Source organism: Equus caballus, chromosome 17 (genome assembly GCF_041296265.1).
Source record: "Equus caballus isolate H_3958 breed thoroughbred chromosome 17, TB-T2T, whole genome shotgun sequence".
NCBI lineage: Eukaryota > Metazoa > Chordata > Mammalia > Perissodactyla > Equidae > Equus > Equus caballus.
Genome location: NC_091700.1, coordinates 27,355,109 through 27,381,112, shown reverse-complemented (window position 1 = coordinate 27,381,112; position 26,004 = coordinate 27,355,109). Strand labels below are relative to the sequence as shown.

Below are 26,004 nucleotides of genomic sequence, written 5' to 3'. Positions count from 1 at the left end.
AGGCTTAGAAATGGCCAACAAGCGTATGAAAAGATGCTCAACATCACTAATCATCAGAGAAATGCAGATCAAAACCACAATGAGATATCCCCTCACACCCATTAGGATGGTCACTGTCAAAAGAACAGAAGATAACAACTGTCGGCAAAAATGCAGAAAAATTGGAACCCTTGTGCACTGTTGGTGGGAATGTAAAATGGTGTCGCCATTATGAAAAACAGTATAGAGGTTCCTCAAAAAATCAAAAATAGAACTACCATATGATCTAGCAATCCCACTCCTGGGTATACAGCCAAAAGAATTCAAAGCAGGATCTCAAAGACATATTTGCACACCTATGTTCATCGTAGCATTATTCACAATAGCCAAGAGGTGGAAGCAACCTAAATGCACATTAGCAGATGAACGGACAAAAAAATGTGGCACTTACACATATATACATACACATATGTACATATATATTATATATGTATGTATAATGCAGATTTTAAAAAAAAGGAAATCCTGACACATGCAATGACATGGATGAATCTTGAGGACATTATGCTAAGTGAAAGAAGCCAGTCACAAAAGGACAAATACTATATGATTCCACTCATACAGTGTCTGAAGTAGTCAAATTCATTTAAACAGAATAAAATGGTGGTTGCCAACAGCTTGGAGGAGAGGGAAACGGAGAATTGTTGTTTAATGGGTGTAGAGTTCCCGTTTTGCAAGATGGAAAAGTTCTGGAGTTCTGTTATACAACGATGCGAATATGCTCGACAAGGCTGGACTGGAAACTTAGAACTTGTGAAGACGGTAAATTTTTTGTTATGTGTGTTTTTACCACAATAAAAAAATAAAAAATCTGTGCACTCATCCTTGTGTACTATCAAATCCTAACATTTTACGATACCTCCTTCAGATTTTTTTCCAAGAACAAAAGGTGGCAGGCAGGGGTGGGGCCTCCTGTCTCCCTCTTCAGAGGCATCTACTTTCTTGGACTTGGTTTCTATCATTCCTATGCGTGCTTGATACTTTGACCACATGTGTACGTACCCATAATACATAGCATTCTTTTGCCTATTTACTGCCTTTATATAAATGGTACCATACTGTACCTATCTTTTTTGCAACATTACATCTTTAGATTTACACACATTGGCAAATAAAGATTCAATCCATCATTAAAACTGCCATATAGTATTGCAATGTGCAAATATACCACGTTTATTGATCCACCACCCTTTTGAGGAGTATTTGAGTCGTTTAAACTGTTGCACTGTTATGAACAATACCGTATCGAATCACCTGGTATATATCCTTGTATCCGTGTCTCCAGTTGTGAAACCTCTACCCTGGAGGAAATGAGTCTCTTCCATATCACGGGGATACTGACAAATTGTTCTCCAGGGCATGTGCACCAGTTTTCATGCACAAAAGATGAAAGTGCCCAGTACTCCACATCCACACCAACTGAGTCTGTCAGGCTTCTTAAATTCTGCCAATATGATGGGTGTGAAATAACATCTCATTACAGTTCTGTGTTTCCCAGATGATGAGAAGAGTGGAGTGCCTTCTCTTGAGTTTACTGACAATATGGATTTCCTCTTCATTGATGTTTTGCCTGCTTTTCTGTTTTGTCATTTGTCTTCCACCAGTTGGTAGCACTCTTTATGAATTCTGGATACCAGGGCTTTGTTGGTTACATGAGTTACAAATTCTTTTCCCGGTCTTGATTTGTCTTTTAAATTTGCTTATTTTTTGCTTACTTGTTTAACAAAAGTTTTACTACATTTTAATCAAATACATCCACCCTTTCTTTTATGTTTATACTTACTATGTTGTGTTTATGAAATCCTTTCTTATCCTGAGGTCATCATTCTGTCTTTCTTAGGGCAGAGAGTAATGGTTCAGTAAATATTTGCTGAGTAAATGAATTCTTTCTAGGTTCTTGATCTCCTGGAAATTGCACAAATCCAATTTTTATTTTGTACAAGGATCTTCCTCATACAAACAAATTTTTATTGCAAAATTGGACTTAAAAATTTTAAACGGGTTGATATCACTTATCTAATGAGGCCAAGCTAAGTATGCCTTTCTTCATGCACATGTAAGTGGACTACCAGCGAGGATAACTAATTATTCTTCTTCGCAAAAGATACACTTGAGAAATAAGATTTTAAAATATAGTAATAGTAAATTAGAAATCAGAAAGAAAACCTCATTAGTAAGGGCTACAGCCATAAAACAGGGCACCTAGAACAGCCCACATGTTCAAAAATTTTGTTGAGCATCTATTATGTGGCAGACCTGTAAAGAGAGTTGTAGAACTTCTTTCTTTAAAAAAAAAAAGAAAAAGTCATGCAATCATTAGATGTCATGCACAGTAAATTCTTAATGCCAGAGTTACTGCCATCTATGGCACCAAGTCAGTTTTTCCAACACACATGTGCTTATATCAACATCACCCTTTTGCTTTTCCCTTCGTAAAGCCTTTGTCTTTTGCTTCCTTTCCATTCTTCACTGCCCCCATCCTAATAACGCCTTCTCACTTCCCATCTGGTTTACTGAAATAGTTACACGGAACTAGTCTTCCTACTTCCAGCTTCTCTCGCCAGATGAACCTTCCCCGAACCTTGCTGTTATCAAGACTCTCTTCTGGTCAAAACTTTCGGTGCATCCTCGCTGCACATTGTATAAATGTACCACAGTAATTTATACATTGTCCCTTTGATGAGTGTTTATTTAAAATTTCCCACTACTGTGAATACTGTTCATAATGCAGGTTTTTAGCCTGGTACTTAAGGCTCTCCATACTGTCACCAGTTAGCTTTCTTTATGCCCCACCACACTACTAAATCCTCTGCTTGTGCTCGGCTGATCTTCTGTTCTCACATCCATGCCTCTGTTCCTTCTCCTCACCATCTAAAGGATCCTGCCAAGGACCAGCCCAAGGCCCCTTCCTCCTGGCTCCTTTACTGCCTGCTCAGTGATAATTCCCACCTCCGATCCTAAAGCATTTACCATCTGTGCCACACAGGTGGCACTTACTGCCTTGAAATTTTTTTACGTATCTTCTGGTTCCAGAAGTAGATTAAAGTGATCTGTGGCCAGGAATGATGTCTCAGAGAGTCTTGGGCAGAGGAGAGATCCCTGAAGCATCTAGCCCAGTTCCTTATGAGATTCAATAAGTATCTACTGTCATTTAGCCCAAAATGTATTAAATATTTCATAGCATATTTGCAAATTTAAAAAAAAAAAGTCTTAATATTCTCCTGTAGGTTGGGGTTATTCTTCCCAAATGGAAACAACTCACTGTAAACAAGAAAAAAGATTAGCGCAAAGAAGTGCCTTTAAAAATTAAAAAGAATATAAAGGTCACCTAAAATCTAAATTCTTTTTAAATGAAAGCATATTCATCACTGAAGAGTCTCACACTGTAAACTTCCCCACAGGCGTGGATCGTGTGTTCCTCAGGCACCCTGTTCTCAAAGGGGGAAAGGGATCAGCATCGACAGTTACACCGTGCTTGGCAGAGCCGCACGAGCGCGCAGAGCTGACTGCCCGAGTCACCTCCTCGCAGCCTGGCCCTCCTCTGCTCCCAGATGGAGGCTATCGGGCCGAGAACAAGCACCTACCCCCCTCTATCTGTAATGCAGGAAACTGCTGCTGCCTTTCCTCGGGGGCCCGTGAAAGTACCGCTTACTGCGAATGCGTGAGATACCAGTGAAACGGGGTCAGGAAGAAAATAAAAATCTCCACCCAGAGATAACCACTAATAATGTTTTGAAGAATTTTCCAAACATTACACACACACCCCCCACACAGAATTTGGTTCATGCCTTCCATACAACGTGAGAGGCTGTATGGGTCAAGGTCACAAGCGTGGTGGCTGGAGCCTGACTCCGGGGCTGAAACCTGGCCCTACCCTTCACCAGCTCTGTAATCCGAACAAACTGCTCTCTGCACACATCCCCTCACCTGTGACGTTCGAATTAAGCAAGAGAATCTGCCTCCAAGGGGTGCTGTGGCTTAAATGAGGTGATATACATAGAGTGTTTCCAAAGCATGAGCACACATGAAAGAACTAGGCTACTGTGTTACCATGCCATACGGTCCTCCAACCTACCTTTGCACTTGACATTCTATCATGACCCTGCTGTCAAATACTCGTTGAAAATATTATTTTTATGATTATATGTTCTGTATCCTACCTTTTTTTACTTCACACTTTATCACGACTATATGTTTTGAAATATCCTTTGCAAACACTATTTCAGACGTCTATAGAATTAATACTCTATTTTCGAAATATCACACAATTCATCATTTTCTCTCGTTGCTGGACATTTAAGTTGTTTCCTATTTATCACTATTATAAGCAATACTGTGATGATACACTTAAAGCTTTGGTCACACCTCTGCTTGCTTCCCTAGGATAGATTTTTCACGCAGAATTTCTAGAATGATAGGGTATAAACATTGTTTAACGTTCAGATTACCAAGCTGCTACCCAAAAGTAATACACCAAGTTCCCTCTCCTCACTCCTGTGGGAGAGTGGCCGCTAACAGGGCCCTTGGTAGCATGTTAGTACTATCCCTTTTTCTTCTTTGCTATTGGGGAAAAGGAAAATTTTTATTTCACTCAGGTTTTCAAATCAAATTTTGACTTTGATTACCAATGAGGCTAAACTTTTATGATTATATTGGTCATGTGTATTTCTTCTTTGGGAAATATTCTGTTTGTGTCGCCATTTTGGGGGGTTTGTTCAATTTTTTTAGTTGAGTTGTAAAGAGGTATTTTTCATATTAATTGATAAGTGCTCCTTATATATTAGGAATTTAATTTTTCTGTCACATTTTATTTCTTCCAGTTTACTTTATGACTTATGGTTTTCATTTCCACATTGATCAGTACGTCGTTATTGCGTGCCTGCCATGTGCCAGCTCTGTTGTAGGTGCTGGGGATTCAGCAGGGAGCAAAGCCAACCAAAATCTCTGCCCTTGGAGAGCTTACACTGCAGTGGGAGCTTCTAGTTGGGAGTGTAATTTGAAGGGATGGACCATCCAGTTCCTAGAATGCCTGTTTTGTAGTTTGATAAGAACTTATAGTTACTTAAGCACAATTGGCATATTAATGCCATCTTCCTTTCAGAAAACCATTGTACCCACATGAATATGGAGGAAGAGACCCCAGAGCTCAGCCTAGCACAGAAGATTAGATAATATTTTCAAACAAGTACTACTGGAAGGACACAGACTTTCAGATGGCACTTGAGGCGTCAAGAGCAACTTGGTGGTTATTTCCTTCTTTTCCTTCCACGCAGGTGCCTCTAAAACTTCACCACCACTTGTACATCCCACGGTCCGGGGCTGGAGAAATGCAGGCGTGCAGGTGGGGCTGATGAGAATAGAGAAGTGTGGGGTCCTATGGTAGTCAGCTCGGGCTACGATAACAAAGTATTATAGCCTGGGTGGCTTAGCAACAACAGAAATTTACTTCTCACAGTTCTGGAGGCTGCAAGTCTGGGGTCAGAGCGCGAGCCTGGTCAGGTTTTGGTGGGGGCCCTCTTCTGGGCTGCAGACTGCTGACGTCTCATTGTATCCTCACATGATGGAAAGAGTCCAGCTAGCTCTCCAGCCTCTTCTTAAAAGGGCACTAATCCCCCTCATGAGAGCTCCATCCAAAGGCCCTGCCTCCAATGCCATCGAATTGGAGATTAGATTTCAACATGTGAATTTTGGAGGACACAAACAGTCAGTCCCTAACAGGTTGCATGCGAGAGGGACTGTGCCAGGAATGACTTACGGAATGGCTGATGCCACACAGCCAATTTCACAAGAGATTTCCTTCTCTCAACAGAGGCACAGGAGAGCCATGGGACCTGCAATAGGAGCAAAATTGCCTCTTCAGCACCTATGTGCACCTGTGACTCAATGACCAGACGAGTGACCGCCCCCAAAAGCCTCAGCATTTGGAAACGACTCCAGGGAAGAGGACAGGGGGAATCCTGAACTGACTGAGATTACATTTTTGGCAGCAGCAGAATAGGGAATCAAAATAGAAATTGAATGGCATTGCAGAAAAATAAAGTTCTATTTCCTACACATCTGAAAGATCTCACTGTGTTTTTAAGAAAAATCACAAAAAAAGAGATGTTTGTTTAAACACTTAAATAAGAAATTTCCACAGTCCTTAAGAAGAAATTGAAAATGGAAAAATGCATTGAATTATCATGATTTTAAGTTAACTTTTAAAAATGTAGTTTGGAAAACATTACCCATTCTGATATTTCTAAGGAGGGGGTCACCAATTCCTTCTTCACTTGTTGGTCATTCACAAGCACCACACATGTAAATATCCCTACAGGGTCAGGATAAACATAACTGACTCCAAAAGTTGCCCAGCACAGATGAGCAAGAACCTCAGGACAGCAGGATGTCTACAAGGTCCTCACAGAAGACTCCATCTCCTCTCCTCGCATGGCACAGGCTCAACTCTTCAGGGCCACCTTAGCCCTCTCCCTCCTCTCTTTTGTCCGAAGCTGGCCTCCATCACTTTCAGCTTCCTCCTCGCTGAAGCAAAGCCGGCTCTTGCTAGGAGGAAGCCAACAGAGCAAGAGTCGTAGAACCCAGATTCAAAAGAAGGGTTCAGAAAAGATGCTCAACATCGCTAATCATTAGGGAAACGTAAATCAAAACCACAATGAGATGACAGTTCACATCCATTAGAATGGCTATTACAAAAAAAAAAAGAAAATAAGTATTAGTGAGGATGTGGAGAAACAGAAACCCTTCGGCACTGTTGGTGGGAATGTGAAATGGTGCAGCTGCTGTGGGAAATGGTATGGTGGTCCCTCCAAAAACTAAAAATAGAATGACCATATGATTCATCTTTTGTACTTCTGGATATATACCCACAAGAACTGAGAGCAAAGTCTTGAAGAGATGCTTGCACACCCACACTGAATGCAGCATTATTCACAATAACCAAAACGTGGAAGCAACCCACGCGTCTATCAACAGATGAATGGGTAAAGAAAACGAGGTACATAATTCAACGGAACGTAATTCAGCCTTAAAAAGGTACGAAATTCTGACACATCCTACAACATGGATGACTGTGAAGACAGTATGCTAAGTGAAACAAGATAGTCACAAAAGGACAAATACTGTACAATTCCACTTACATGAGGTATCTAGAGCAGTCAAATCAGAGACAGAAAGTAGAACAGCGGTTTCCAGGGACTGGGGGAAGAGGGGAAGGAGGACGTAGCGCTTAATGGGTAAAGAGTTGCACCCTAGGGAGATGAAAAAGTTCTGAAGCTGGATAGTGATGGTTGCACAGCAGTGTGAATGTACTTAATGCCAGTGAATTGTATACTTAAAGAAAAAGGGGTGAAATAGTGAGAAAGGAACTAGGAAGAGGGGGAGAGGGAGAGGACAGAGGCAAAGGAGGAGAGAGGGAAGATCTCCCTCACAGGTCAAATTGCATGGACACATGGAAGACGCAGGCCTGGATATACTATGTGGAGAGTTACAGCGAATTCCCCCATTCTGTAGGGTGAGGAGAAGGGAGGAGCCGGTCCCAGATGAGCTCTACTGATGGGCCATCCAGATGAAAAATGGCACGACGCTAACTCTCCCACCTGCCTCCTTCACAGATACTGCCGCATCCTGGATTTCAATGGGCTCAATTCGGAAGTCAGGGAAAGGGAAGCCTTCAGGGCTCATCTCAAACTAAGAGGCATCTCTTCATTGCCAGTGCCTCCGTAGGGCCCTTTCTGAAGTCCCCTAACCATGCGTTCTCAAACGGAGTCCATGTACCTCCAAAGGGGATAAAAATTAGTTATTAGGACGTGAGAAAAGCGTTGCCCTTTTTACGTACCAAGCACAGATACGCATACGGGAAATTCACAGACACGCGGTAAATGCGTGGTATTAGCATTTTACGGCTGGGATGGTAATGGGGGGGGAGCCTAAGGGGGAGGGGCACCAACACGCGCGCGCACACGCACACGCACGAAGGGTGACAAACTGCCCGACGGTCGGGCCTGACAGACGCGGCTCCCAGTCCTCGCGCCCACGCAGCACCGGCCTCTCCTGGCGCAGGATTTACCGTACTCTGCCTGGCAAGACCCCTGTCCCAAGCTCCCCCCACCGACGGGGCGGCACGTCCACGTGGCCACGGTGACGGTCCCCCGCGGCGCACAGCACGCGGCCGGCCCGCAGCTCTCCTGCGCGGACCCGGGGGACGCGCCCTCGCAGCCTGGAGCGTGGGGGGCGGGCTTTGTCCCCGGAAGGGCTTGCACCACAGCCCCAACGCCCTCCGTGGCCGCCGCGGGCTCAGCCTTCTCCTTCCCGCCCCCGCGGCGGGGCCGCCGCAGCCTCGGCTCCTCGCGCCGCCTCCCCGCGGTGCCCGCGCGGCAGCGCCCGGGGCGGCGAGAGCCACCGCGGCCGCGGGAATCTGTACACGCCGCGCGGCCGGCTGGGTAGCTGGGTCTCTGTGGCGCAATCGGTTAGCGCGTTCGGCTGTTAACCGAAAGGTTGGTGGTTCGAGCCCACCCAGGGACGGCAGCGCTTGTTTTCCTGAGACTGTCTCTATAGAGATTCATTTTAAAACGGCAACCATGAGATTTTTAATCAAATAGGTGTAAGACGCTACCATGTTTCTAGGGCGGAGGAGGACAGTGCTCTCTTAACATAGTTGGCACCTAACGTGGGTGGATCTAAGAGTGACACTGCTTCTGGATTGGCAGCCCATGCGTTGTGAGTTCTCTTCCTACCGTATATCCAGGGGAAATTTGCATATATTCTTTAGGAGACCTGCCGAAGATCGTTCACCAACAGCAGTAATTGTAATGCAAACCGCCCCCCCACCACCAAAAAAACAATTGCCCATTGACAGGTGACTGAATAAATACCATTGGTTTCTCAGAAAATCTGATACCACCAAGAAGCAAATGAAGTCATTCAATATTGCCTTATCTACTGCCAAAAAGATTTGAGGAGCCCTACAGATGAAAACATCAGAGGAGACATCTAAAAGTATGTGGAAGCTTGAAAATCCTAAGAAACTATTTGCTAAATTAAGCAGTTATAGTTTTAGGACAATGGAATTGAATTTAGGCAAAGGCATTAATGTTTACTTTAGATGGCTGACAGAATTTTCCCTGAAATTAAACTAGCAGAAATTGTTTGTACGGGTTCCTGTTATAAGGTCCCAAATGACATATTTTCAACTCTGGTCTCACAGAAGACACAAACATTTTTCAACTGATGTTTCACATAAGACTTTCTATGAAGATAGAACCATAAGATAATATGATAACATAGTGATAGAGTTTCATTTCTGCCAAGATTGGGGTCTTGTGGTAGGTGCTTTGTCTTATCGTGGATAACTTATCATGGATAGAATTGAGAGACCTAGCAGAAGGCATAGTTAACTCTCTCACTAGGCTCTCTCTTAGGGAATGCCTTGGCAAATGCTGGCTGATCATTATTTATCAAATAATTGTTGATCATACAATATCCTCTGTTGTCTAGTTAGGAGCCCTGACTAGGAGACACAATGTTGCACTGAGAGTGGAATTCCAGTCAGAGTAACAGGTAGCCCTTAAAAATGTTCTTAGATAAGGGCCTTTCTGATGCTCCTCAAAATTCCAAACCTTCCACCTACACTTAAGGATAGCTTACAGTGGAAACAACAAGATGATGGGAAATTAGGTCATAAGGTCATTTATACACTGCTCAAATCTAGTCTAACATTTCAAGATGAAGAAGGTATAATATTTGCTGTTGCTAAAGTTATGGGGACTTAGAAATCATGGCCTTCCACTTTGAAGCTGAGTATATTTATGCTAGGTTATAAGCTCCTCGAAGGAAGAGAGCATTTTCTGTTGTTAAGGATCATTTTAGATTCCGAAGGCTTTCCTTCAGGATACAGTTCAAATTCTTGAGTTTAGCACACAAAGGCTTTCATGATTCACAGCCTTGTCTCCTACCATGCTCCTGCATGGAACATTCTAGTGGTTATTAGCACTTACCAGGAGTTCCTTGAATGGCCCACCCTGCCTTATACCTGAAGGTACCTTTCCCTTTGCCCTCATGTGCCCTTCCCCACCCCCACTCTACTTACGTGGGCAACATGTGTTGAGGAGTCACCTCCTCAGGGAAGCCTCTCCTGACTGCCTCCATCTGATTTAGACGTCCCTCCTCTATGCATTGGTCTCACCGCCCTGAAACCAGGGAGTTCCTTGTCACCTACGCTGGAACAGGAACTCCTTGAGAGTAAGGACCATGTCTTCTTTCACAGTGCCTGCTCATCTAGCACAGGCCTGTCACATAGCACATACCCAGGACAGAAGCAGTCCCTGCCTTCTCTGCTAATGTGGTTAACAGAGATGGACAGTCAGATAAAAATGCCTATGATGAAGTGTCACTATGAGGGCCACAGAAAAATGTTCCCAGGCAGTGAAGGAGGAAGTCAACATAGATAGTCCGGATTGTGTCCTCAGGGAGGATTTGAAACAAGCCTGAAAGATCTGGACAGGCCGGAAGGTAGGGGAGGGGCATCTAAGGCTGGGGAAATTGCTGGACAAGATGGGGGGCAGGGGTTAGGAGATGAGCATAACCAGTATGTAGGACAAGTGTACTTAAATAGGATGCAGTGAAAATGTTCTTAGCTTGTGGAAGGGCCCTGAAGACCAAGACCAAGGGATGAGGCTAGACTTTACCCTGTAAAGTAAGGGAGTAATTGTTAAAGATTTCTCTTTCAAGACATCAGAAATCTGTTTTAGGTGGTTGGTCTGGGAACAACAATGTAGGGGAGATAAGAGATCAGAGAACACTTAAGATGAAATTATATTTCAAAGGAGAGGCAATGAAGCTCAGGCTGAGGTGGGTGTAGAAAGAAGGCAGGGACGTAATTCATGGGAACATCGGACAAGATTTAGGGACCGAAACAGCAGGGAAGTGTTGAAGATGATGCCTGGTGACCTGGGTGACCCTGAAAATGGTGAAACTATTGCTTGATATAGGGAATTTAGAGGCATCTTAAAGAAATCTTGAAATTAGAAAAATTATAAATTGTCCATACTCTTAGTTTACCTTACTTGGGCTGATTGTCTATCGTGGAGTTCATCTAAGAACGTAGTCCCAGAAACAATCTTCATTTTTTTAAGTTTAACTTCATTTTAAGTTAAACTTCATTTATTCAAGATAAACTTTCCAAGAGACTGCTTAGGGGTCCACGAGGCCCTGTGCAAATCTGAATGAGAACCTAAGGAACCTCCCCAGGATGTACATATTCACAGATAAAACTTTATTTACAATGTCCAAGGGAGTCACAGACCCTCTGGAACAGTGTTCTTGGCCCCCAGATTTTGAAGCCCAGTGTGCATTTTATTTATTCAATTTCTATTCTAATTACTGATAAAGGTCATAAAACTTGTCAAATCCAAAGTATTTAGGAGTGGAAAAGTTACTAAACTGAAGATTTTAAGAATCTTCAATAGATTCTTAACAGAATCTATTGACAGGTGATTGAATAAATACCATTGGTTTCTCAGAAAATCTGATACCACCAAGAAGCAAATGAAGTCATTCAATATTGCCTTATCTACTGCCAAAAGGATTTGAGGAGCCCTACAGATGAAAACATCAGAGGAGACATCTAAAAGTATGTGGAAGCTTGAAAATCCTAAGAAACTATTTGCTAAATTAAGCAGTTACAGTTTTAGGACAACGGAATTGAATTTAGGCAAAGGCATTAATGTTTACTTTAGATGGCTGACAGAATTTTCCCTGAAATTAAACTAGCAGAAATTTGGTTTCTAGAATAGTCTAATACTACTGACAAGTCACAAAGAGAAACCAATTTTTTTTCCTGAGCAATTAAGTAGATATATAAAATTAGCAATAAAGGACCTGAGACAAAATAAGCTGCCTTGAGGTTTTAACACAATGCTGTATTATTACAATCTGGAAGGACTGGATGAGAAGGGCTTTAATATATTGATCCTTTCAGCGTCCCTTCTATAGGGAGTTATACCATCAGCAGATACCAATTTGTAGTTACCCCCTCATAGGAATTGAGCCATTTTTCATTGCTTTTCTTTTTTCAGTTAAAACAAAGCAAGAAAAATTATTGCCTGTCCAAGTTGACTCAAACTAGTTATTCCCAAACAAGTAAATCAAATACACACTTTAAAATAAGGAGATCCTCAACTACCTTAGTAATAAACTGAGAAGTAGATTATTACAGATTATTATATGTATGTGTGAGCATAATGATTATTTATACTTAATTGAATAATATATTCACTTATACTAGAGGATAGGTTGGTCTGATAATTGGAATTCACTATAATAAATACTACATAGGTGAAAATCTGCGATGGATAAGACTTACTATAGAACTGAGGTTTTAAATATAGAATTTCTCTGTTAATTACCAAGCACAGGGATTCTTTACAATAACCACAAGTTCCACAGCCAGTGGGACATCGGTTTACAACTGCAAACATCACGCATCCTGCTGAATCGGCCTGGCGTAGTTGCCTCAGGGCTGTGGGAAGCGTTAAATACCAGGTGAGCTGTAGAGACACTTGAACTTCCCCAGCATATTTCGATAATCTCTGCTCCAAGCCCAGTGGGAAGGCTATAAGAAAGAGGAGGCTGGCGAGCTATTAAGTGTCTGCTATAACTAAACAGAAAATACATTTCCATTTTGAGATTTGAAGAATTTCACAGGAGTTCCTTTTCTTCTGGTGACCTCTTGCTTCTGTGGGTTATATTTAATCTCCTGATTATTTTAAACTTCTCCAGTACCAGATTTATTGTCACTTTAGCACTTTTTGCTATCTTGCCGAAGTTAATAAGCGCCTTTTCGTGGATCTGCTTTATTTAGAAGCATCCTGGTGCCTTTTGGCCCTGCTTGCCTCTTCTGTGTCTTCCTGAGGGAACACTGGTGGGGGAGAAGCAAGAGGGCCTGTCACAGACAAGCTCGCCGAGCAGGCCTGTTTCAGAGCCCACCGACTGTGGGTGGCTCTCCACCTGTAGCAGGAGAGCCCACAGGAGGAGTTGCCCCGGAAACTGCTCAGAATGAAGTAATTCGTTTACCGTCATTTCTTTGGGATGTTTTCTCTAATGCACCAGATTGACCTACCATTCCTCCTCTTTCTCCCCTGCTGTAACATATACATATAGATCAATATGTCTTGGCCCCCAGACTCTAAGTTTGGAGAAACCAGTCCATTTTGTGTTGTTTGCATTTGTGTTACCCAGCAAAACTAAAATTAACTAAACTTATTGTGGTAATCATTTCACAATATATGTAAGCCAAACCATTGTGCACCTTCCACTTATACAGTGATGTATGTCAATGATATCTCACTAAAACTAGAAGAAACAAAACCAAAAAACTCTAATAAATTGTATGTTCCACTTTGCATACACTTTTTCTGCAGAGTGCATTATTGCAGTAATGTTAACTGGAAGAAAAATCAGCTAAAATTTAATAGACTTTCGTCCTAGCATTTTTTTCTGGAAAAATTGATATTTACGCTGTTCATCATTCTATAACTGATCACTAAATTTTTTCCACATAACTTCAACATACTACAGGAACTGAATGTTTAATAAATTTAGTATGAAGGACATGTGAATGGTGTATTCTGGATGGGTCAAGAACAGTTCGGTGACTCAGTGAATGGTATTTGAACAAATTTACTATGGGAGATAAAAGAAACCTCAATGCAACACACCAAAATATATTCCAAAAGAATCAAAGATTCATGACAAAAAAAAAAAGGAAAAGAAAAGAAACCTAGTTTCATTAGAAGATTATATGTAAATATTTATATATTTCTTTGGTGGAAATGACCTTGCTAAAAAACATAATCCCAAAAGGAAAAGACTGAAATAATGTAAAACTTCTGTTGAACTATTAAAAATGATGGTCAACTGGAAACGAGAATTGCCACGTGACAGAAAAGTTTAATACCTTTATACTTAAAGGGTGCATATAAATTAGTAAGACTCCAATGCAGCCACCGCAGGACTGAAGGGAGGCCCACAGAGCTCCCTGTGCTCCTATTCAGACACCTTGCTCCCACTCTCCCCCTTCAAAAACACTCCCGCCTTGCCTCACCTCTCAAACTGCCCAAGAGGGATCCTATAATTAGAACTCATGATGCTCCCAATTGCCTTTCCCCAAGAGATCCAACCATAACCTGCGCTCTTGTTTATCTCTGTCGCCCTGTGAACTCGAAGCCTCCTGGGACATTAGACTCTACATCTAATGCCAGTCTCCCACTCCTCCCCAACACCTTAAGCCTCCCACAGTCCTCTGGAATGCACGGTCTGTCACTGACAGGAACTCCGTGTCCTCAACTTCTGTAAGCAGTCTCTTCCCAGCCATTGTGCTAAGTGAAATCTCAATATCCTCTGATGAAACAGCTTCCCCTACAGCCCTGACAAGTGGTGGCTGTTTTGTCTTCCTGGTTCCTTTTTGCTGTTTCAACCAGTTTCCCCATCTTCCTTATAACTCTCCAGTGCCTTTGAAGCACAAACCGTTATACTGAACTACCCATACTGTTCCTTTTCCTGCCATCAGCCATTTTCAAGGAATTCTGCCTTTTCTTGAGTTTAGCTCCTGGCTTGCTGTATATTTCTTTCCACCAGGACTCCTGCTGCCATTGAAATGATTTTGCCTTCCACAAAACTAGCCATACACCATCCCGGCCTCTTGGTTCCTTCATCTCCTCGCTTTTCATGGTCTTCTCATCCAATCTTGGCCATGCACTTTCCTTGTCATACTTTAGAACTCGTCGTCACCAATAACTAACTGCACTGTCTCCAAGAGCTCAATTTCAAGCACACCACTTCCTAACCAGTTTACTTCCTCCACTAAAATCCCACTCTGGTGGTCTTTGAACCCACCTCAAATCCATGGAGATCTGCCACCACTTTTTAAATGACCATCACCTGTCCCATGTCCCTACTTTTCTCCTTATCCATCACTATAATAATTTTCCTTGCCTAAAACCTTAATTCCTTTTCTCCTGTGTCCCATTTGTCTGACAATAACTGGCTTACTCTCCCACTTACTCTCTGTCCTGCACCTGAGCAGCAAACATGATTGGAGAAAAATGTGACCATCTTAGCTGGTCTCAGTTAAATTTATAACCATAAACCTCTGGTGGGCTCTCAGCACTGCCCAGCGAGCCTACTACTACTCTGAAGCCTATTCAATTAGCTTTAGAGACTAATAATTCAAACCTCTCTTCCTCAATCTTCAACTCCTCCTCCCCTCATACCCTCAGCTGATAATTTTGCTATATCCCTGAGAAAATAATCACAAGACCTTTCTCATTCTCTAATCATCAAATATCCTAACATCTGTATCCACATGCTTTGTCTTCCCTAGTATTAAAGTGGATAAACTCTTCTAGCTCTTAAGGTCACACCCTCCTCCTTTCATATACTGGATCCTATCCCTGGAGAAATTTCCTCCTGCAACTGTTCCTTCTCTCATCTACAACATCCATTTCTCTTTCCACGGAACATTCAGATCCACACATAAACATATTATGACATGTCCCATCTTAAAATCATTAACAAAAACCTTGACTTTAGGTTCCCTTACCAGACACCAGGTAAATGTTTCAAGAGAATGGCTCTATAGCTGTGCTTTCTCACCATCTCCTCTCTCTTGAACCCACTCACTCTTATTCTCACAGTTCCACTGAACTGTCCTTGCAAGTTACCGTGGAGTGCCCTATTATCAAAGTCAATGGTCAATTCTCAGTCCTCACATTACTCCTCAGCTGCATCTGGCAGATCAGCACCAGATCTGACAGAGTAGCATCACACCCTCCTTCTTAAAAGCCTTCCTTCCCTTGATTTTCAGGACACCACGCACATCTGGTTTTCTTCTTACTCTTCCTTTTGTTACCCAGAGCTGTTTTTAACTCCCTAGAGGACCCATCCTATATCATGACATTAAACATGATCCACGCATTCATAATTCCAAAATGAGTATCTCCAGTCTCTGCCTCTCTCCTGAGCCCCAGCACTGCAGATCCATCTTCCTATTAAACTATCTCCACTTGGAAGTCTAATAGGAATCTTACACTTAACATATCCAAAATTGAATTAAATTCTTTCCTAAGTTAAATTTTTTCCTTCCCAGGCCTGTCCCGTCTTGGTAAATAGCACAACTCATTTGCTCAGGCAACCAAACCTGAGCTTCATCTTTCACTCTTTCTACCCCACATCCAACCCATCAACACATCCTTTGAAACACAATAATAATCCAACTACTTTTTAACACCCTCACAGCCATCACCCTAGTTTAAACTCTAAGGAGGCTGTAATGGACTAGGACTTCTAGTCTGACCAACTGTACTCATTCTCCTCACTTCAGTGATCCTTTTAAAACTCAGACTAGATCATGTTACTCCCTTGCCTGAAACCTTCCAGTGGCTTCCCCTTATTCTCAGGCATAGACGAGGTCCTCACTATGGCCCACAAAGACCTACAAGATCTGGCTTTTGCCAACCTCATTAACCTCATGTTCTAATTCTCCTTCCCTTGCTCACTCTGCTCAACCACAATGGCCTCTTCCCTGTTCTCAATCATGCCAAGGACCTTCGCTTCTCAGGACTTTTGTTCTTCCTGGAATGCCTTTAGTCCAGTCACTCGACCAGCTCCCTAATTTCACTGAAGTCCCCTGCTCAAACGTCACCCACCTCCAAGAAACCTTCCAAATCTACTCAGTCTAAAATAGTCCTCCCATTCACTCACCCATTTTTTTCCTCCATAATGCCATCTAATGTTACGCAGTCAATCCTCATTATTCTCAGATTATGTATTTGTGAATTTGTCTACTTTCTAAAATTTATTTGTAACCCTAAAATCAATACTCACAGTGCTTTCATGGTCATTTATGGACATGCATAGAGCAGTGAACACATGCGCGTTCCCAACTGAGGTCTAAGTCGATCCTTGGCCTTTCTGTTTCAACCTTCATATTGTAAACAACGTTCTTTTCACAGTATATTTAGTGCCACATTTTTTGCTTTTTTTGTGCTTTGGTGATTTCACTGCTTAAAACGGCCTCCAAGTGGAGGGCTAAAGTGCTGCCTAGTGTTCCTAAGTGTAAGAAAGGTGTGACGTGCCTTAGCGAGAAAAATAACGTGTTAGACAAGCTTCATTCAGGCATGAGTTCGAGTGCTGCTGGCCTTGTGTTCAATGTTAATACATCAACAATATATATTACATAAGGTATCTTTAAACAAAAACACACAAAAAACAAGGTTTGTTGATCAGGTGACACAAATGTCGTGACCATTTTTGGCCTTACTTAACTCTGTATTTCCCCTGGGAGCAATGGTTCAGTATTTGCTAACTTAGTGTTCACGGTGACGTGACAGAACTACCGCAAATAACGAGAATCGAATTATCTCCTATTACCACCTAACACTACATATCTATCTCCTTGTTTGGAAGGCAAACTCCTCAAGGGTACCAATTTCCTCTTCTTACTGCCTTATGTTTGTGGTTTACTGCAGTGCTTGGCAGCACTTAGCGAAAATCTAGAAATACATGAATGAATAACAAGGATGGAAAAGCAATTCAAAGAAACTCAACTGGCCAAGAGTTACAGAAAATATTCAACCTCACTAGTAATCATGGAAATGTAAACAAAAACAGCCAAGGGTTTTTTTTCTTTTTTTCCCCTTAATTCTACTACCTCGTGTTGGAAAGAGTCTGGGGAAGCCAATCATGCCATCATTAAAAGACTTTGCGAGTGCATATCCTCTGACCCCGCAATTCTACTTAATTCCACAGAAAATAAGATGTGAATCTGTGCAAAAATTTACCAACAAGGATAATCACTGCAGTGCAATTAATAATAGCAATACAAATCACTTCAAAATCTAAGACTGGTGAAACAACAGAAATCCACACAATGTAACCTATGTAGCTATTGAAAAGTTGTCAAAAACTCTAAGATGAAAAATGCTCATTAAACATTAAGTAAAAATAGATCATACAATCAGCTACAATACAATCTCATTTTTATTTCTTAAAGTCCACATGCATAAAAATATGAAAATGTCTGCTGTAGTTATTACCACTAATGGGTAACATGGATGATCAAAATCCATGTTTTTCTGTATCTTCCCAGTTTTTTCTTACAATAAACATGCATTACTTTTGTAATCAGAAAAAAGGGAGGAGATTTGGGAGTAAATCTGACAAATCAATTATGAATTACTGAGTCCCTGGCAAAGTATTCTACCCCAAGGCTGCCACCAACTAAAATCACTATAGCAGTGGTGCTGTCTGGGCATCCAAACTCTGAATAAGGCTTGAGGTGAAACATATCGACAAGTTCAGCACTTCTAACTGCTGGGGTTACCACTCTACTCAATCCCAGCTCTACAACTCACTAGCTCTGTGCTGTTCCTTTGTCTGTTAAACGTGATAAACGTATCTTGCTCATAGGAATGTTGAGGTTTAAATGAATTAATGTTTTATATATAACAGAATCCAAGAAATAGCAAGTCTTATAAGCACTAGCTCTTATTTTCTCCCAAAACAGAACTGTTGGATGATGTCCCATTCTGGTTACATGTCCTGGGGAGAAAGATGGTATTTATGATAACATAAACTCTTTGCACATCAACACAAAAAACAGATTACTTTTTCCTGTTACAGATCATTTATTGATCATTTAACGTTACTTAAACTTCTATAGTTACAAGCTTTCCTGCCATCTTTTGTAAGAAGAGAAAAAGGAGACAAGTCGTATGGAGAAAGTTTACATTCCACAGCACTCTACTGGTATAAGAAACATGCCTAGGCTATTATATGACCACAGAACCATAGCAAAACAGTCATGCATTCGTATACCATACATAGTGACCCAAGTTTGTATAAACTAGTGTTTTTCCTCAACCAATGTAACCAAAATTTAAAATGTATAACTTTAATGTACCCAACTGTACAAATCGCCAGAAAGTAGACACTACTTTTCATTTTTAACATTTTGAAATCCTCATTCTCCTACAAGTACAAAATAAAACCAACAAGGAGAACAAATTCCTGATCATTTTAATTTGTAAAACAGATTACATATTTTATGGTCAGAACCAAGGTAAAACCTTCAGTAGCTTATATTTTGTTCATGACAAGGCCAGTGCATAAACACTACCTGAAACATAGTAAGTTTTTCCAAGAGCAATAATAAATATTAAAATAAAGAGTTAATAAGCATTCAACAACTCTCAAAAAGATATTCATCAAAATGAGGTAAGTCTAACGTGTCATTTGCTAAAGAATTTAATGCTGAAGTAGAAAAAAACTCATCAAAAATATCAGTCTTCATGGAACTTTCCAAGTTCAATGTTCTAACGCCAGCATTATTTATGAATGAGTCTGGCTGAACTTCACTCTGAGTTTTCTTGGTGGGGCTGCAATAGTTATGGTCCTGTCTCAAATGTGCATTTTGGGGGGTATCATTTAAGTCACTAGGCACTGGTGCTGGGATATGGTTGTCTCCCATTTCTAAATACCTAAAGTCAGCCTCCCCATTTTCCGAGAGCTCTGCTGAAACAATAGTTGTTGGAGACAATAACTCTGCTAAAATTTCTTCATGAGTCTGACTGCTGTACGAGGAAATACTAGGAGCTGTGGTGCCCCCAGATTTATTATCGGCAATATCAATTTGATCCTGTAGTTCTTTTAACAAGTCTTCTATTGATCCACAGTCATTTGGAGACCCGCAATGGGACCCATGTTCTAAATTTTCACTTGGATGTGTTCCATTTTGAGGGGAAGACATTAGAGCAGCTAGTTTCTTCTTTTTCGCCTTAAGTTTTTTAAGAAGTTTTAGACGAAGTTTATGAATCTGACCCTCCACTAAGTCTCCATGGTTTGCCGAAGAAACACCACCTTCACTTCCATGAGAACTGTGGTTGAGGTGAGCTCCAGATGAGGTGTTTTCACATTTCTTCAAAACTTCCGAATGTGCAGTAACACTTGCATGCAGCTGAGAAGCTGGGCTACCTGAAGGAAGACTTGGTGGAGGGTTACTAACTGGAGGCGGCTTACTTGAACATTTATGAGCTTTCTTGGATGTCCGGTTAGCCTTTTGCTTTATACCTTTAGTTTTAAAGCCACCAAAATTACTTGCCCCCTTAACTGAAGGCTGCAAATCAGTTATAGTGTTTCTATTATGAGCTGAAACACAGGGTGGCATAAAAGAAGCACCCTTACTTAATAAACCTTTCACCCAACTTCCCACAAATGGTTTCTTCTGATTTTCTTTCAGAGATGGACTCTGTAATGACTTAGCTGTTATGGTTTGAGAAAATGCTGCAGTTTCCTCTTTCTTCAAATTAGATACCTGAGATGTAACAAGTTGTTCTGGTTTTAATTTCTCAGTTTTTGGTGAAAGGAATTGTTGTAATGGAGCATCCTTCTCTAGGACAACTGTACCCTCAAATTCTACTGACTTTACTTCCTGCATAGCATCAGTAGCATGAACATTATTCACAGACTTAGTAATTACAGTATCTTCTGTATTCAGCTGTACTAATTGCACGTTTGTATTTACAAATTGAGATGGAAAGCTTAAATCCACAAATTGGTCTTGGGTAAGCTTCTCCTTACATGGAGCTGATACTAAAGAAGCTGTTAGTGACTCTTGCGATTGCAAAGTGTTTGTTTTGATAACTCCTGCATTTTCTGCCACAGGTTTATCTTCTAACAGGAAACCTTCAGGGTTAACCTGTATTTCTTCAAGTGTCAAAGGTAAAATATTGTCAACCAAATCTTCTGGACCTGAAAGTAAATTATTTTCATGAGCTACAGCTTCATCTTGTGCAAGAGTATTAAGAGCAACTGACATATTTGTAGGGTGAGTTCCTGAGGATGTTTCAGCTGAGGCGGCATGGCCCAGAGAACACAATGCTGGAGATGCTTGTTTCTCATCACCGACAGCGTGCTCATCATTAGCCTTTTTAAGTGCAGGGCAGGCAGATGCTTTATTTGTCACTTGAGATGTTTTCCTTTCCCAAATAACAATATGTATCTCTGAAACAGAAACTTCAAATTTCTCATGCCTTTCAGAACATGAACCTTTTAAGTCATCACATTCCAGCCAACTTCCTAGGGGATGGGGAAAGAAAGTGAAAGAGGTTTAGACATTCAAAAACCACCATCGTAGGTTAATGTTCTTCTGGCCTTTTTAACTGCTGTATCAGTGAATATCCAGCAAAGAAGAACACTGAAAATATGGCCTTATCCTTATGTCACCATTTTTCTCTGCCAAATGTTAAAGTCCTTATTTGGATAACAAAAGTTACGGACTAATATCCAGAAATTTGAAAAACTGAGGCAGTTTTTACTCTTTCCTAAAATACCCATAAAAATCAAGAAAGAGTATATTTAACTTTTAGGACTTCGAATACGGTATTACCTAGTTTATCCATCATCAGAAAATAAACAATTCTTCCATATATATGAATTTTAAAGATAAATGAAGCTTGTTACCTCAAGTACCAACATTTGTTTCAATTCTTATTTCTTTTTTTGGTTTAAAAAAAAAAAGCTTAGGTATCCAGGTGTCTGCTCTCATTTTATTTCTGAACTTCTGTTTTCTCATTTGTCAAGTGGGAATGAGGTGATGGATGACAAAGGAAGAGGTTAACCCTCCTCTACACACAGAAGAGACCTAAACACAACCATTCACTAAGTTTATGTGGATACACCTTTATAAACTACCTGAACCCACTACTTTTATTCTATACCCAGTAAAATTCTGAGAACCTCTTGTTTGCCTAGGTCAGTGGTTCTCTGACACACACATCAGAATCACCTGATTAGTATTTGGGCCCAAATCCCCAGAGACTGAGTCACTGGTCTGGGGGAGAGCCAGGACATTTCTTATAAGCTAACCATATGATTTTTATACGCTGTCAGGGTTAGAAAATATCTAACCTCTTCTACCTGAAGAATATTTTTCATTCCCTGGAATGCAATAGAAAATTAAAATAAGTTTCTTAATTTTTGTTTACATTACTGAGAACCTGCCATCCAGTTCTGAGGTAGGGTACAACTTTAAGGTGATAATTATATTTATAACATGAGTTTCAGTTTGCAACATGCTTTTATAAAACGTTAGTGTGTCATCCAGCCAAACCATCCCCAGGAGAAAAATATCAAATATGTAAAATGTTCAGCCAATAGAAAATGTAAAAATAGAAAATATCAAAGTGACCCCTTACCAATGGCCTGATGTAATACCTAAAGGGATTGGGTTATCTTGTCTAACACAAAGTGAACATTGTGAGGAAAAACAACTTAATAGTAAACCACATTAGATAAATGGAACGGAAAAATTAGCAAAATTCCTGAGTTGTACTTTAACCTTCTCATGAAAAGTTTAATTATTTAAATAAAGGCTTTACCTTGACTGTAGCTGTTAGCAAACTATGGATTTCAGACATTCTATTTCACAGTGAGAGAAGGCTACATAGTCTGTAATGTCTAATAGTCCTAAATGTTTACTTTTATTCATATTACTAACAACCGCAAACTAAGCAAAATTTGTTTTATTTTTTTCTTTCTTAATTAAAAACCTTCAGTATATGGTGCACTTTCTTTTTAAAAGAAGTGCAAGGTTATATGTCTAAAAAATAAAAATTGCCACTATTTTCTATACTAAACATGTAACAAAAAACAAAAAATAAAAGATATTAAGTAAACCATCAGTAGTATACAATCTTATTCTTTGTCTAAACAAGAAATATGCATATGTAAACCCATAAACATGCTGATATAAGCAAAGGAAAAAGTTAGGATGATTCTAAACCACAGTGACAGGTAGAGGAGAGGAGGGGCAGAAGAATTAAAGGCAAGGGCCAGAGGAGAGAGAAGAGTCAAGGCAGAGTTTGTCTTTAAAAAAAAACAAAAAACAAACGGGAGTGTAGTCTGCCTATTATCAAAAAATAAAAACGTTTAAACACTTACCATCAGCATCTAAAATCCATGTTATAAAATGATTATTTGCTTGGTACTGAATTACAGAAGTTATCTGGTAAAGACAGCCTTCAAAGTGAAATGAATAGTGCTGCAAGTCATCACGTGGTAAGCCTTCTACAAAGTGCACCATGAAGATGGGAGACACTCTGGGAGAGAAAGGCAAGAGAAGCCAAACAAATTTAATGCCATGTGTCTGGTTAGACAAAAGATGGTCTGAAGCAAATAAGTCACACATAACATTTTCAAGGCTAACTGCACTAATTTTTCTTGAGAACCTCCAGATGCGTGCCTAAATTAGAAATGGAGAGCTCGCTCTAAGAAGCATGTAACAGTAAACCCTTCTCAGAGTGGTAACACTGACAGTTGGAAGCCATCATGCAATAAGGCTCTAACACAGACCATTAAACAAAAATTGCTCTGTAAGCCGCAATGCTGCTTTGGCTTAAAGATCTCTTGGTAACTACTTTAGAGAATAAAGGAAAAAATCCAGACCTTTTAGAATTTTCTTTGGCATCAAGGGCCCAAACTGCTTTTGTCAGACAGGACAGGTAATATGTGAAACACCAAAACCTAAGATATTCAAACAAACACTTTAAAAACCTCAACATGCTAATAATTTGGTCTATTTCTTTCAATTATCTCAGGAAACAGAGAAATCAAATTAAAATTTCTACTTAGGAAAAGTTGAATTTGTAACTAAGTAGAGAAGAAAATACAACATATTGGTTGATTTACTATAAACTTCAAGACATCCATAATTCCAAAAATATACTTTATCATTACAATAACATGTTGAACCAAAAAAAAAGAACTCAAAGAGATTGGCCTGAAATAACTAAATTTAACAACTCTCAAGATTTAAGAAAAATGTTGAATATCTCTTTTCACAATATTTAAACAGCTGTCAAAACTTACTAAGCTTATCAAAATTTATTCAGCTGAAATGAATGTGAATCAATGTCCAAAATGCAGATTATTCAGACAGACAACGGATAATTTGTAAATTATCCCTTGTCAATCATTCTGTCAGAGAATAATCAAGTCTTCAAAATGGAAATAACTATGAAAAGTCCTGCAAAGTGTGTATAACGCTAAACTCCTACTGTTCTTTGAGATCATACCTATTTCATCGATCTAAGATGCCACTGATTATAAACTATACCACTATGAAAGAATACTGCCAATTAAACTATACCATGCCATCAATTTTTAGATGTATTCTCATTTCAAATATGTTAAAATGTGAAGAGCGTGTCTGAGCCAAATGATCCACAGAAAAACTAGAGATAGATCCTCTCAGCTGCATATGCAGGCTTTAGACACCTATCTGACTCTTTAAGTACTAATATTTAGTCCTCTTGGCCTCAAGATATATAGCTTCTGAGGCTAGTAACTAAAACATTCTTTTGTTGATCCCTAGACTTGGCAATCTCACTAGTTTCCTGCCTTATTTGTGTGAGTTTACACGTGGAAAATATTCAATAGGCAGCATTTCTTTCTTAATGGCATATTTAAAAAGTGGTACAACTTATAAATGACGGCAAATAAAATAAAGCACATGCCTCCTCCTCCTTTTCTAGTTTATTTTCCTGTCTGGGTCCCCTAGAAGTCATAGCAGTCTCCTACTCATAATTCTGGCTCGTCTCATTCCCAGCCTCTCAGGTAAGGAGAGAACTTTATCACTAGTTTGGCAATAGATTTTGTTCTCAGGCTTCTTCCTACCCGCAATGCCTGGAGTGTCAAAGATGATGCTCAGAGCTGGAGAGAGCAAGCGAGGTTCTGCCTCAACCGTAAGAAAATTGGATGGGACAGTTAACAGAACTGGAACCAAGAATCCCAAGAGATTTCAAGCTGAGATCCATTTGCATTTACCTCCCAAACATGAGGTTGAACTCCTATTCTAAGAATCTACCCTCATGAAAAGAACAGAAAACAGAAAAGAGAGAAAGCAAGCACAAGGGAACTCAGCTAACTGTTCTGCTACCCAAAGCCAGCAAGGGAACACCAGATCTCTGTCCCACAAAGAGCAGCCACAGTCTGTGCTAATGACCTGGAGTACAAGTTTGTGATTTTCATACCAGCTAATGTAATGCAATAATTCATAGTTTAGAAAATGCAAGTTTAACAATGTGCATACATGTACTTCAGAACTGGAATAATGCAGGCTTTAGGCAGAAAAATCTGCAAATGTAATTTTTAAACCTCATTACATTTTAGATCTATTTCAGATTTTATGACAAAAAAAGAAAAATATGAGAAGGTGTAATTCAAATAATTAGAATTGGTTCATATTAATTGTAAATAAGAAAATACATCTTTAGAAAAATTCCATTGTTCAACAAAGGTTTACAAACTGTTCTCTGGAGGTAGTTCAAGGCTCTCATAAATAATAAAGCATTTTCTGCCAAACAATGACTTTAGTTATGAAACATAATTTTAATTATTTTATATTATCAGTATTCCATCCAAAACGTTTAGGGAAGAGTATAGTTTTAAAAGTCTCAATCTCTTAAAAAAAGTCTCAAAATCACTGTATAAGACACTTCAATACAAGCTCTATAACAACAGAAATGTCTTATTTCTCTTCTTACCACTCCCTTATCCTTCACAAATAATTGTTAAAAAAAAAAAAAAATCACTGTTAAAACTGAAGTTTAAATAAACAAACTTTTCAAATGACAATCCAGGATAGTGTATGACCAGATTCCTAATGGAGATCATGGCAGTAATGAGAGGTTCATTTCAAGAATTTGTGAAGTAAAATTAAATCAGATTTCTAAGCTGGTGCTCTGTCACCATGCTCTGAATATAATTCCTAAACAATTTAGATTAAAAAAAGTACAGATTTGGACCTGCTGGATAGCATTCATCTGATTTATCAATGAACTCAAAAAAGAGTGCATGGGAAGAGTCCACAGGAACATATCAGAGATGTAGATTACCTGAGACAAGGTGTTCAGG

General features: G+C 40.0%; 1 protein-coding gene, 1 long non-coding RNA gene and 1 other non-coding gene across 9 annotated transcripts in view; 2 read left to right on the top strand and 1 right to left on the bottom strand.

Moving 5' to 3' along the window:
• Positions 1-8,485: 8,485 nt before the first annotated feature.
• Positions 8,486-8,559, top strand: TRNAN-GUU (transfer RNA asparagine (anticodon GUU)). The gene has a single exon. It is a non-coding gene; the product is annotated as a tRNA-Asn (tRNA).
• On the top strand, positions 8,516-13,442 carry LOC138918343 (uncharacterized). Its single transcript, XR_011427671.1, has 4 exons — positions 8,516-8,754; positions 8,924-9,033; positions 11,556-11,665; positions 12,896-13,442. It is a non-coding gene; the product is annotated as an uncharacterized lncRNA (long non-coding RNA).
• Positions 13,443-18,699: 5,257 nt separating this feature from the next.
• The window catches only part of USPL1 (ubiquitin specific peptidase like 1), a 34,975-nt gene continuing 27,670 nt past the window's right edge, over positions 18,700-26,004 (bottom strand). For 4 of the 7 annotated variants that reach the window (XM_023621477.2, XM_023621478.2, XM_070239472.1 and 1 more), the window contains 2 exons: positions 23,032-23,189; positions 18,700-21,168 (listed from right to left, as the gene is read on the bottom strand). In XM_023621477.2, coding sequence (XP_023477245.2) covers positions 19,274-21,168; positions 23,032-23,189 — 2,053 coding nt within the window. In that variant the 3' untranslated portion in view covers positions 18,700-19,273. Of the gene's footprint in view, positions 21,169-23,031; positions 23,190-23,535; positions 23,614-26,004 lie in introns of all 7 variants that reach the window. The other 3 variants (XM_023621475.2, XM_023621479.2, XM_070239471.1) reach the window with 1 other exon arrangement.